We start from the raw sequence: 13,237 nt of genomic DNA on the forward strand, positions 1-13,237 counted from the left end.
CATCAACTACATCAACTACATCAGCTACATCAACTACATCAACTACGGACAGAATTAAATAAATTTGTTAAAATATAAACACTTGAGATGAAAAATAAAAATTAATGTAATTTAAAAGCCTTTTTTGTAATCTAATCAAAAATTAATGCTTTGATTGGGCGCACTGAAAAGCGCATGCTGTCCGCAGGTTGCTTATAAATTCCCTGATCTATATCATCTTTTCAAATTTCAAAAAGATCAAAACTGTATAGTCATAATATAATTGTAACAAAGAACAAAATTAGTTCCATGGTAATAAAAATAATTACTTCTATTAAGACTCAACAGTTCCTGAAAGATTCGTATCTAAAGTAGTTTATTACATGTGATTACATCATTAAATCAAGTTAAACCAAGAGTCGTAATTTCCAAAACGGTTTTTTTTTAAGGCTTAATGATATATAATTTTCTCAGCATGATGAATGCTTTTAATAGAATTAAAATTGGAGTGAATTATTCAAATTCGTGCATTAATTATAAATATCATGGTAAAAGTATTTAAAGTGAAATTAGGCGATTTAGTGCATAATCATCATTACTATAATGGGCATTGTGTAAGAGTTTTTTTTTTTTCATTTAAGTAATTAAAGTTTTAATCTGATATTTTAATATAATAAATTTAATCGGAATCAAATATATAATAAAATAATTAATTAGAAGATTAATTAAAGTCATTAATGAATAAATCAAATTCTCATGTAATATTATTTATATTGTCAAATAATATACTTTATTGATTGATATATTGACCATATTTTTTAGACACAATCAAATTTTAAGTTTATTTTCTATATAAAAAAATGTGCGTCTTAGGTAGTGTAGTAATTCATGATAAATTTTTAACTATTTAAAGAAATTTGATTCTTATTTAAAAAAATCTATATATCTGTTGAATCTAATATTATACAATTATTCAAATTAATTTTGGTAATAAAATGTTTTCTATGACAAATATAATAATGCAGTAATTAGTGTAAAAGATACATTCAAGTTAATGTCATTACTTTGATGTTATTTCTGAGTAACAATGCAATAAATCTTCTTGTTTAACAATTTATTGTTCTTTTTTTTTTCATTCTCCTCTAAACATCGTGTCTCATCCATCTAATGTAATCCAAATATAGATAGGAAAGTAACGTGCGGTTTCCCGTATTAAACGATGACATCGCTCTAACTGTTATTTTTTCTATATACATATTATTTATACACACTAATTATTTATGAGTAACAATAGTAAAATACCAGTTATAACTTAAATCCCCGATTTTGCATTTTTTCCTTCGAGCGATGTGAATTATTGAATGCGTAATAAATGTTCGTGTGTTTATTTAAACACTTTTACTATTCCATCAGTTTACTGGTATTCGGGAAACTAACATTACTTATTTTCTATTTATAAAAAATTATATATATTTTTCCATTGTACCCATAGACACAAAAATATGTAATCATTGCTCAGATATTTCCGGAAAGTGACATTTTTTGTTAATATAAATTTACATCAGGATCGCATGAATATAACGAAATAATCTAGAATCTCTTCTTTACCTTGAATTTTATTTTACATGGTATTTTTATATTATATAATATAATTTATTAAAAAATTACGCGTCTGGAATCGAAATATAAAAACTGGTGTTAAATTCAAGATAGCAAATCTTGACTTTTAGTTAATTTTATGTTTATAACTCTAAAATCTAACGGAAGATCCTTGTTGTTGTTTTTTTTACAATAAAAGTGTCCTTACAACGTGTCCTTTTTTTATATTAAATTAACACTTTAATTTGATTTGAATTTATATCGTTGTCATAACTGCGTTATTACATCATTGTTAAGCGATTGCCTCTCAACACTTAACACTTTGCTCTGATTATAGTGCAATTAATGTGGTATAATATTAAGTGCGTTCATGTTGGAGCAGAAAAACATGTATATAAGCAATAAATACGCTTTTTTATTGTTGCATTCAATATTCCACTTATTTGTATATTAGCATTAAAAAATGATTTGTCAGCTGTATCATTAACTACAAGCAACTACAATAACAACAAAAAATCAAAGTTGCATTGCATTAGATTCCATTCATCAGAATTTATGAATAAAAAAAGATAATTAGTCTGTCACGTTTTGCTAATTTACAAAAAAATTAAATAACAAATATCTACAACAAACATTGAAAATAAGATTTTAACAATTAATTTTAATGACACTTTTTTTTTAATTATTTACACAAACACCAATTTTTTTATACGACTTTATTAATCATCAAATTTTTGTCAAATTATTTTTTCAATTTAAATTGCGTTAATTTACTGGAATTATATATAATTTTTATAGGTTTCCTTAAATTTTTCACAATATTTAAGAATGTAACAAAAATATTAATTATTTCTTTTGTAAGAAATTTTTTAATCATAAAATTTTTGTGAAATTATTTTTTTTTATTAATTTTTAAATTGTTGTCATAGTTGCGTTAATTTACTGGAATTATAGTAATTTTTATAAGTTTTCTTAAATTTTTCACAATATTTAAGAAAGTAACAAAATATAAAATTATTTTTATTTATTAATTTAAATTGTTGTGATAATTGCGTTAATTTACTAGAATTATAGTAAATGTTCACATGTTTTCTTGATTTTTTTACAATATGTGAAAAAAATATCAATTGATTTTTATTACACAATTTTTTTGATGAAAAAAAAAATTGTCAAATTATCAATTCGATTATTTAATTATATCAATTCTAAGGATTTTAAAATGTTAATGCACAAATAAAATAGGATCAAGATTGTTGAAGATTTGGATTAAACAGATGAGGGTCAGGATACTGCATGTCGTGACCATAGATATACCGAATGATAATAGATAATAGGGATATAAATCTTATTGACTTTTATAGATAGATATTATTGGGTGTATCTACCGTGACAATTAATATTAGTATTTATTACTTACATACAATATGAAATCAAATTTATTTAAACTAAAACAAGGATTGCCCAGATTTAGTTTAAATGTTTCTCAGTTTCTAAATTTAAAATTTTTGGCATAGTAACCGTTTAATTTAATGCTTATTGCCGTGCAAAATCTTGATTTTAACGTTAATATAATTTAATTTATAAGTAAAAGTGAAAGTCTTCATATTTAATTAAAAAAAAAACTTTTGTTTACAAACCAAATTCGGGAACCCATGTGTTCGAGGACCGAGGGTACTTACATACTAAATATGTTTAGTACGTATGTACATTTGAGAACTTAAATACATTATATAAACAAATATATTCTCATTAAAAAAAATCATTCATTTCGGTTTTCGAACTAAATTGTCCTAAAACCGAGGTTTTATTCTAGCTTTGAATATATAAAAAAAACACATAAACAAATGTAAATCTGTTCTATTTTTTAACATCATCGTTTCTTTATATTTTCCAACAAAATCAATATCTAATTAAATTTTAATCGGTTTTTTCCTGTTGAATTGAAAATTGTTTAGGACCTGCCACAGTCCAAGTTATGCAAAGACGTATATCAAAACTGGACGGATATTTTTATCACGTATGAGGTTTTTCAATTGGCATGCGACTAATGCGTTCTCGGAACGCATAAAATTTGCATACGAGAAATATAAAATTGTCCACATTTTTTTTCTTCTCTCTATTTGAATTTATTTTCTTCTAGCAATTTTTCTTCCACTAGACTTACCGTCGTAAATATTGTTGAACGAGACCTCGCATTGTTGAGGACAAAGCTTTCATGGCACAATTTGCAATTCGGTGATTATTAATGTCAGAATGGAACCAACCCTAAGACGTTATGAATATTATTTATTAGGATTAATTGAACATAATAGATTAGTTTTAAGATTTAAAAAAAATCGATTATGGTGATGTTAATGAAGATTAATGACTGCTTGGTATTTGTCTTAAGCTGAATCCAGAGTGAGTGTGGCATGAGTCATAAATGCTTGTCAGTTGTACCAATTATTATTAGTTGTCATTATAAAAATGACAGTTAAACTTAATTGACAGAAGAAGACACATTTATGTATTATATTTTACATAGTATGGATGCAACACTACTGTAAACTGTTCTAAACAGTTAATAAACGTGACAAGAGTCATAGTTTTTTTTTTGATAATTATTGGTTGTCATTATATCAAATGACAGTTAAATTAAACTGACAGGTGTCAATTGTGTCAATGGGAATTGGTACATATTTATGTGTCATATTACGCATAGTGAGGATCTAACCTTACTAGTATTTTTAAGTCCAAACTATTTTGAAACGTTCAATTAATCATTGGTGATATTAGATTAAGGAAATTGATGGATTAGTTGGTATTTGTCTTGAGTTCCATCTTCTCTAATTGTAATAACAGTAATTGTCGTATTTGAATAGTACCAACTATTATTGGTTGTCACTATAACAAATGTCAAATCAGCTGTCAATTGTGTATATAGGAAATGGTAATATTGACTCATATTTCATACTAGTATATTATACGGATGAACTGTTATGAAACATTCAATTCATCATTACATAAAATTAAATTATGGATAGGTTAGAATTTGTCTTAACTTGTATCAACACTAAGTGTAATAAGAGTAACAGTTGTACTGACAGCTGTCAATTGTGAACATAGGAGAAGACGCATCTATTTATTATATTTTACATTGTCTGGATGCAACACTACTGGGAACTGTTCTAAAAAGTTTGCAATTCGTATTTCTTTTAAACTAGTCACAATAAACATGACAGAAGTCATAGTTATCTTTTATCATTATTGGTTGTCATCATATCAAATGACAGTTAAACTAAATTGACAGATGTCAATTGTGTACATAGGAATTGGTAATATTGACATATATTTATATCTCATATTACACATAATGTATAATGTAACATTGCTGATATTATATTAAAGAATATCATGGACTTATTGGTATTTGTCCTAAGTTGCAACCACACTAAGCCTAACACAAGTGACAGTTGTTTGACAGTAGTATCAACTATTAATGGTTGTCTTTATGTCAAATGACAGTTATATTAAATTGACAGCTGTCAATTTTGTATATAAAAGTTGTTCGTGTATATTAAAAGCATGAATCAAACATAATTAAACATTATAATTTTGCTAGAAAATAAATCATTGGGTAATTTTTGTTTAAAGTATTAAAAAAAAAGTTTGATAGCCATTTATGAGTAAAATCATCTAATTAATACTGAGAATCAATATCAAATATAGTAGTTTTCAATCAGATTAAATTGTAATATTTTCGTATTGAATGTGCGCACGTAATGTACGGTAATCAATGGAAAATATTGTGAATAGAATAAAATTCAATACGGAGCAGATGTACAATACTTTTGTTGCGGAGATGCGTATATGTAACAGAGTGTGGGTTTACGCTGTTCATTCATGAGGATAGTATGTTCACCAGTTTTGCGTACATCCCAACTCCAGGACTTTCATCCACCCACGCATTATCCAACCCACCTGACATCGGCAGGTACGTACCAGCATCACCCACGCCATTCCTCCTCTCTTTTGCATCGATGTCACCCTCGGCCGATCAATAAATATACATATAACACAAGTTATTACGCATCCCGTCAAACCGTCCTCCCACTGCATACTCCGTCCATTCATCCTCCGTCCAATTTACTTGCTCTTCATTTCCTGGATCCTCGATGCACCTGATTATTTCCAATTCTTCGGCCTACTGCATCTCCAAACCCACATCCCATATTTCTTATAAAAGCTTAGATTTTTAAACAGAATTGAAATGTAATAAAAATTTCATATCACTGATTAAACTTCCTCAAATTAATCATAATTCAATATAAAATAATTCGACTATATTTCCGTCTTCTTGCAATAGTCTGGTGAAATTAACTTAAATTAAATTATTTTGACCTTTAAACTTAACTGACAGCTGTCAGTAATTTTTGTAAATAGGAGTTGGTAAGCCTAACAAATATTTATTTGTCATATTATGCAATGTATAACATTACTACTGTAGTATAAACTTAAACTGTTGTATTGAATTAATGTATTCAATGTTACATAATTATGGATTGGTTTCGGACAGTTGTTTGTTAGTAGAATTATTGGTTGTCATAATATGAAATGACAGTTATAATAAACTGACAGCTGTCAATTTTGTATATAAAAGTTTCTTAATTAAATTATTCACTAATTAAATAGGATAAAAATTAAGGCAAGTTCATAGTTCAATATTATGTTAAAAGTTTATTCCATACATAAATAAATCTTTAATTATTTAAAACTGTTCAAATTATTAAACATATTTCAAACGAAATGGAATACTTATTAATTGAAATTAATCAAAATTAATATATGAAAACATAATTAACTATTAGGATTAGAGAACATCTTGAGTATTTCCAAATTCACTATCTACAATATCTCCATTTCTAATTCTAGCAAATTAAATCAACTTATTTTTTTTATAAAATAAATTAATTTGGAACACGGATTAAATTTCATCAAAAAATGAATGCATCAAAAACATATTTCAATAATTGACAGATTTATTATGAAATGAAGAGTGATACAAAAAAAAAATGTGCGCTGCTAATTTGGCTTTTCAACGAATAAATAATTTATTGGACTGCAATTTCATCTACTGATCTGGGCGCATTTGCATACGAAACTAATTATAAAACTGTTCGAGTTTATTTGTTTTTTTTTTTTGCATCTTTTCTGAATCAATTATTTTGCAATCGATAATTTTCGCTTGACAAGCGATAAGCATCTGTATCGAATTCTCTCTAGCTGCAATTAAAATATCTTCATTTACTTTAATTAATTTATAATTTATTTCATTTCATTTATTTGCTAATTAATAGATCTTATATTTCAAATAGACATACCTTAATTTCATATAAAGATATCAAATATTAATATGTCAGTTTTTGATTTTATGTAGTTTTTTTAATTGTTCTTTTATTTAAGTTAATTAATTTTTGTATCGCACACAGATAATAATTTTAGTTTTACTTTGTGGAAATGGACGACTAATAGCCGAATGGTTAAGTCGCCCTACCCATGAGCTAGTGGATCCAGGTTCAAATCCTGGTCAAGCCAGACCCTTTGTGAGCCCTCTCGGTGCTTGCAGCAATAGGGCCATTGTTCATCACAGATGGACAGTGAAATTAATGAGGTTCAGCATATGGACCTTCAGTCAAGTCAATGGACAATGACAGTGTTAAGGATAGCAGCAGATTCATAGTCAAAGGAAATAGTGGAATCGCAGGGCATCAATATACCACTGAAGTTAACCTACAAGACGACAGCCAACCAACAAATTAAAAATTAAATCATCATAATGGTAATTATCCACCGGGAAAGATTACCTATCTAATGTTAACCGCGATATTAAATTTACTCAATGTTGACATTGATGAACAGATTGTGAAGAAAAATTACACGATATAAAAAAACATTGTGAAAAGTACAGGCAAGAAAGTATCTACTATACATAATGGATTGAAAATACTCATTTCTTTACTTTTCGTAACAAATATAAATCATAAGATTATCTTCAAAGTCTTCAAAACTGCTATAACTGATTTTACAAATATTTGTAAAAAATACTTGGTAAATAATACCAAATATTTGTTTGAAGAAAGCAAATTAATCTACTTTTAAGTCCAATTCTTTTTTGAAAAAATTGGGGTCTAAAAACAGGGTGCGTCTTATACAGTAGTTGTAGATTTTTGTAATGGAATTTCCCGTCTTTCAGGCGTATTATACTTGGGAAAATATGATAATCTTATAACACTAAATCTATTATATAATTTCAGTAAACATTACCCTATCCAGAGTTCGTTTTTTGAAACTTAACAAAGTAATTCGAATAAGCAACAAATCTAGAATTAGAAAACTCTACTTTACTTATTTTACGTTCATTCAAAATTGCAATAAGATTATTATACTTATTAATACATAATTATATCTTGTAATTATTCTACATTTATTATTAATAAATTTGATTTCAATATTTAAAACATTAGAAAATGCAGAAAAATTGGATTATTACCTTTACAGTTAGACTAAATCTAAATTGTAAGTGAATGGGTTTAAAGCAGTAAAAGAAATTTTTATTGTTTACAATAGATTTGGAAAATAAATAAATGCTATTTGTTGCAATAATTATAGAACTAATCAAATTTAAAAACAATTTTTACAATTAACAAAAATTTTCGATTTCAATATGTACGTAATTTTTTGTTAGTTAATTTAGTTATTATATATTTCATGTTTTTTTTTTGTAGATATTAATGTTGTTAGATAATATATTTATTCCATTTACAATATAAATGGAATTTATTTACTTGATGGAATGAGTAAATAAATGTAGCTAATAATAGTTTAAAAAAAATCAATTAATTGCCACTACGATGGGGAAGGTAAAAAAAATAATAATGGAGAGATACGTCCTTGTCAAAGAGTTAACCGGAAGTTCGCGAATGCAAAGTCGTCGGGGGTTGGTTGTTGGGTGTTTGTGTGTTTTCTTCTTTCGATTCCGGTAATTTGAATATCGGAATATCTAGGTAGAGAAGTCTATAATTAGAGTAGGATCGTTTAGAAGAGAAATGCAATAAACAAAAGCGGGCCGAGGGTGATTTGCATGCCGCGAAATCGATGTGTGTGTGTGTGTGTGTGTGTTCCGTTCCAAAGGGATGGGTGGAATTCTGGTGTGAGGGAGACGCGCCTCGTCTTGACGTCACAACCGGGATGTAACGGTTGTGACGTCACAGGCGGCCGTTGCGACGCGGAAGCGGGTCGAGGGGTGCGAGGAGGCGTCGGTGGCGTCGGCGTCGTAGCGAAATCGATGACGTCGGTGACGTCACTGCGGAGTTATGACGTCAGGGGGAACGCGAACAAGCGGTTTTATAATGGGCCGGTTGAGAGTGGCAGGGATATAGTGTGACGGCCTCGTCGAGAACGTCCAGTCGCGTGCAAATCTCACAGTGATCTGGACCGCGACCACAAACAACACATATACATACATTACATTACATACATACACACACCGTAAACATACATACACATATACAAACACCGACCAAAAGACACACGCGAACGCCGCACAACATCTCAACGGGCAGACAATCATCATCTTCGGGAGAAGAAGTATCACAACCAACCGCAGCAGCAAAAGTGACCAAAAGCAACAATTTTTAATAAGTATCTAAAGAACTCGAAGTGCGCAAAAAGTTGAAAGAACATTTAAATATATAAAACCCTTGGATCTCCGCGTTACCGGTTAACATCTTCTCTTCTGTGGTGACTTTAAAAAGAATGTGTTTTACATGAGGATATCTAGAGATCCAAGCGTGGAGTCACCCCGGAGCGGTGCGGAAGAGGCGCGCTCACCCTCTTCTCCGGAAACCGAATTCCGGAACTCGCCAGGTGATTTTATGTGTCCGGCATCCACTGTAGAATAGACAACAGAAAAAAAAAAGAAACACTACAAAAAAAAACTATACACCAACATATTTTTTTTTATCAAAGTTCCTCACATCACATAGATAAAAAAAATTGAAATAAATAGCATCAAACACAGCTTCAACAGTTTCTGCATGCTAAGTGTACCATAATTTGTCTATTTTGATGTTGTGTTGTTGCATGCCCTTTTAGAATTTACTTATTTGTTATACTGGACTGTTTTACTACCATTTATCGACGCCGTTCCGATGAGTGCGGATTGCAAAATTTAGAGACTTAGAATCTGTGATAAAATAACACTTCAAAGACGTTTCGCGAAGAACTCGTTGAGTTCATATAGCAATGCCACGACATGCGGTCCGGGCCGCCGCCGCTAAGACACCGGCTGCAATCATCTTCTCTTAACGTCCAACACACTGACAGCAACAACAACAATTCACCCAGTTACAGCTACCTAAGGAACAAGTGTATGTAGTCAACAGAAAATTTCATAAAAAAAAAATCTATCTTTCAACGCAGCCTTCCAAAGATCTTTAACTAACGCTTTATTGTTATTTTCTTTCCGTTTGGGTTTTGTTATTTATTTATTTATTTATTTTTTGTATGTTTTGTTATGTTTACTAACCAATATTGTCATTGTTAATTTGTATTTGGGGAAGTGCCGAATGAATGGGCACGTGCAGACTTGTGACTTGGAGCAGGGGACCAAGCCTGTTGCCAAAAAGAACTGATCTCGTGTAAATTGTAGAAAATACTCCTCCACTAGGTCGTGAGAGAGTGTGAGGTTGATAGAGAGAGTTCTCTCCACCTACGACTTGTTGTGCGGTGCGGTGCGGTCACATGGACTCAGATTCCCGACGCACACTTAGTGCCTACTTAGTTACTTAACTCTACTTAAGTTTGCACGCGCCTCGTGCATCGCGAGCGCCGTCGGAACTTAATCGATTTATTAATAGGTAATGTTGCATGCCAAAGAATATTTGCCGCTTCGTCGTATATATTTATAATCGCGATTGTGAAGCGGCGACTGCAGAACTTACCTCAACCTCGCCTCGCTTCTTCACCTCAGCCTCTTCCATTCAAAACGCGCGGAAGTGACGTAGCGGCGTCGTGACGCCAGCACCGACGTCACGACGCCGTTTCACCTGTGACGCTCGAGCGTCGCGACGATCGATCATACCCTCTCCCATCTCGTGACGCGATTTTCGCGCTCACCTCGAGGTCACAGCGAAAGTTTTTTTTTTTTTGCTGTTCTCTCCTCTCTGTATTTATTTTCTTTCATTTTCTTTTTCCACCGAAAACTTATTTACGTAACCGCGCTGGAAGCGAACAGAAGCGTGAGCGTCGAGCAAAGTAAGTAAGTCTCTTTTTTAACGCTTTTGCTTGTATTGTCCTCATCCGAACGGGTGTCATAGGTCAGAACCTACTAAAAGGAACTTTTACTTTCGCTCCGTGAAACACAGAGAGAGAGAGAGAGAGAGAGAAAAGAAGAGACAGATAGAGAGAGAGAGTGAAAAACGGAATCGATAAATTCATGAGATATTGTATTTTCGAGCTCCGTTGTTTTCGCTCCTAATCATCAACTGAAAACACCGAAAAGGGAAAGTCTTTAGTTTTCCAACCATTAATAAACAAATTCATCTAACTTAAATAACTTTTGTTCAAAAAGACCCATTTATTTTTAATTATCAAACAAGTATATTTAAGTATTCTTATTGCTTTTGTTCACAAATGATTATTATTATCACTTAAAAACAAGTAATTTTAACTAATAAAAACTTAGTTAAGAATTGGAGTTGTATAATTTGTTTTAATATTTTTTTTCATGAAAAAATATCTATTTGAAATAAATAAATAAGGTAATGAAAAATGTGAAAAATTATGATGAAATTTTAATCAAATTAATGAAAGAAAAATTAGTGTTTTGATCAATGTATTATTATAAAACTTTCCAACAACACGATTATACGCATCTATTAAAAGCATTATAGGAATCCGTGTGTTTACAATAGCGTTGAACTGCAACGCAAATATAATTTGCAAAGCAATCATTAAACAACTGTTGCGATTTCCATACTTTCTCATTAAATCCACAATAAAACGATTTAATAAAAAAATACAATTTAATCTTCAATTTGTACGTATCAACAAAAGCGTTAAATGAATGATATACGTATTTAATTGAACAGAAAAATAATAATCGAAATTACATAATTTTTCTTTTTTATAAATAAATTTTACATAACAATTAATAATTGTTACTGGGTTTTTACTCATTTGTTTCCATTAACGAAATTTCTAGTTTATTTGTTGGACTTGGAATATATAAAGTGGAAAATTTATTAACCTGTTTTAACTTTTGTTGGGTTATTCCAACATTTTTTGTTTACAAATTCTTATTTGTGTTTTTACTATTCATTGAAAAGATATTTCTTATTTACTATAAAAATGTTGTATTGAATAGTTTATTAATAATATAACCCACCTAACTTTAGATATATTATAGTTAAGCAATGATGGTAGAGGATTATATTTGCAAAGGTGATCAACTTATGTTGAAATCTTAACATTAATAAAGTAATTGTTAATAATATCACGCATCTGACGATTAACTGAATGAAAGTTAAACAGTAGCCTTTTCGGAATAATATTTGGGTAGGTGATCAAATAAAGTTCAAAATTATATCATAAATCACTCACTAATTATGTTTAATAGAAAGTGAAACCTTGTGTTAAATACAACTAAAAATTATTTAAAAAAAATAATTAAATTAACTATAAGGTTTCATTAAATATAATTGCATTTTCTACATTATAATTACGACTTATTTATTGTGAAGGAAAAACAAGATGGAAAATAATAACAATTTGCTAATTTTGTAGTTAGTGTGGGCACGTTTACACGAACTTAACAATTTCTATCTGTTTGTGTGTGTGTGGAAGGTAATATTTATTATTTTAATTAAATGCGCCTCGTTCTCACGGAACAAATTTGTTACTTAAGGAAAACCTCGATCAATTCATTAGAATAATCTGGATTAATCGTTGGAATTACAGCGATGACATACCTATTATTTTATAGTACACCTGTAAAGTGTAAACATTATTCTTTTGGCAATCCATCACATTTCTCGACCAGAGATCGAATCTCGTCCACAAGAAACAAGTGTTTTGTGCTTCCAACCATGAAAATAATAGTTATTACGTATACAATGTAAAAAGCAGGTGTCCATTATTAAACAAATTGCAATTTTTACTTTTGTAATTTATAAAACAGACAAAAATGTACAAATAATCAATTTAACTACTCTACATTACTTTTATCAATTGTTAATTTATTAAAAAAAAAAAATTTCTAAAATTATAATAGAAATGTATCAAAATAATAATAGAAAATAATTTGTTAAAAATTGTGAAAAATATTTTATTTTTCACACACATACATGAAATTTGTAGTTAATACAATAAAAATTGTTATTTCATATAAAAGTATAAGTGTATTATTTGAAACCATTGTAGGAAGTATTCAAACTGACAATAAAAAATCAAATCTGAAAGATTTGTATACTTTTATTTTACTGAATGATATGTGGAAATAAGACGTATTTTAAGTTGAATAATAAAATCGTATTGGATTTAAATCAAGTGACAAGAGCATTCACGTTGCGCGCGATAAATTTGAAGTTTTCTTGTACAGCAATTGGATTAATTATCGGGA

At 29.5% G+C, this 13,237-nt stretch overlaps 1 protein-coding gene across 2 annotated transcripts in view; it reads left to right on the forward strand.

The window, feature by feature from the left end:
* Positions 1 to 9,007: 9,007 nt before the first annotated feature.
* LOC108561694 (probable nuclear hormone receptor HR38) overlaps positions 9,008 to 13,237 on the forward strand; it is a 78,672-nt gene continuing 74,442 nt past the window's right edge. The window contains exon 1 of one of the 2 annotated variants that reach the window (XM_017919766.1): positions 9,008 to 9,483. In XM_017919766.1, coding sequence (XP_017775255.1) covers positions 9,384 to 9,483 — 100 coding nt within the window. In that variant the 5' untranslated portion in view covers positions 9,008 to 9,383. Of the gene's footprint in view, positions 9,987 to 13,237 lie in introns of both variants that reach the window. The other variant, XM_017919765.1, reaches the window with a different exon arrangement.

The sequence above is a fragment of the Nicrophorus vespilloides genome, unplaced genomic scaffold (assembly GCF_001412225.1).
Source record: "Nicrophorus vespilloides isolate i.1.1-1 unplaced genomic scaffold, Nicve_v1.0, whole genome shotgun sequence".
Taxonomy (NCBI): Eukaryota; Metazoa; Arthropoda; class Insecta; order Coleoptera; family Silphidae; genus Nicrophorus; species Nicrophorus vespilloides.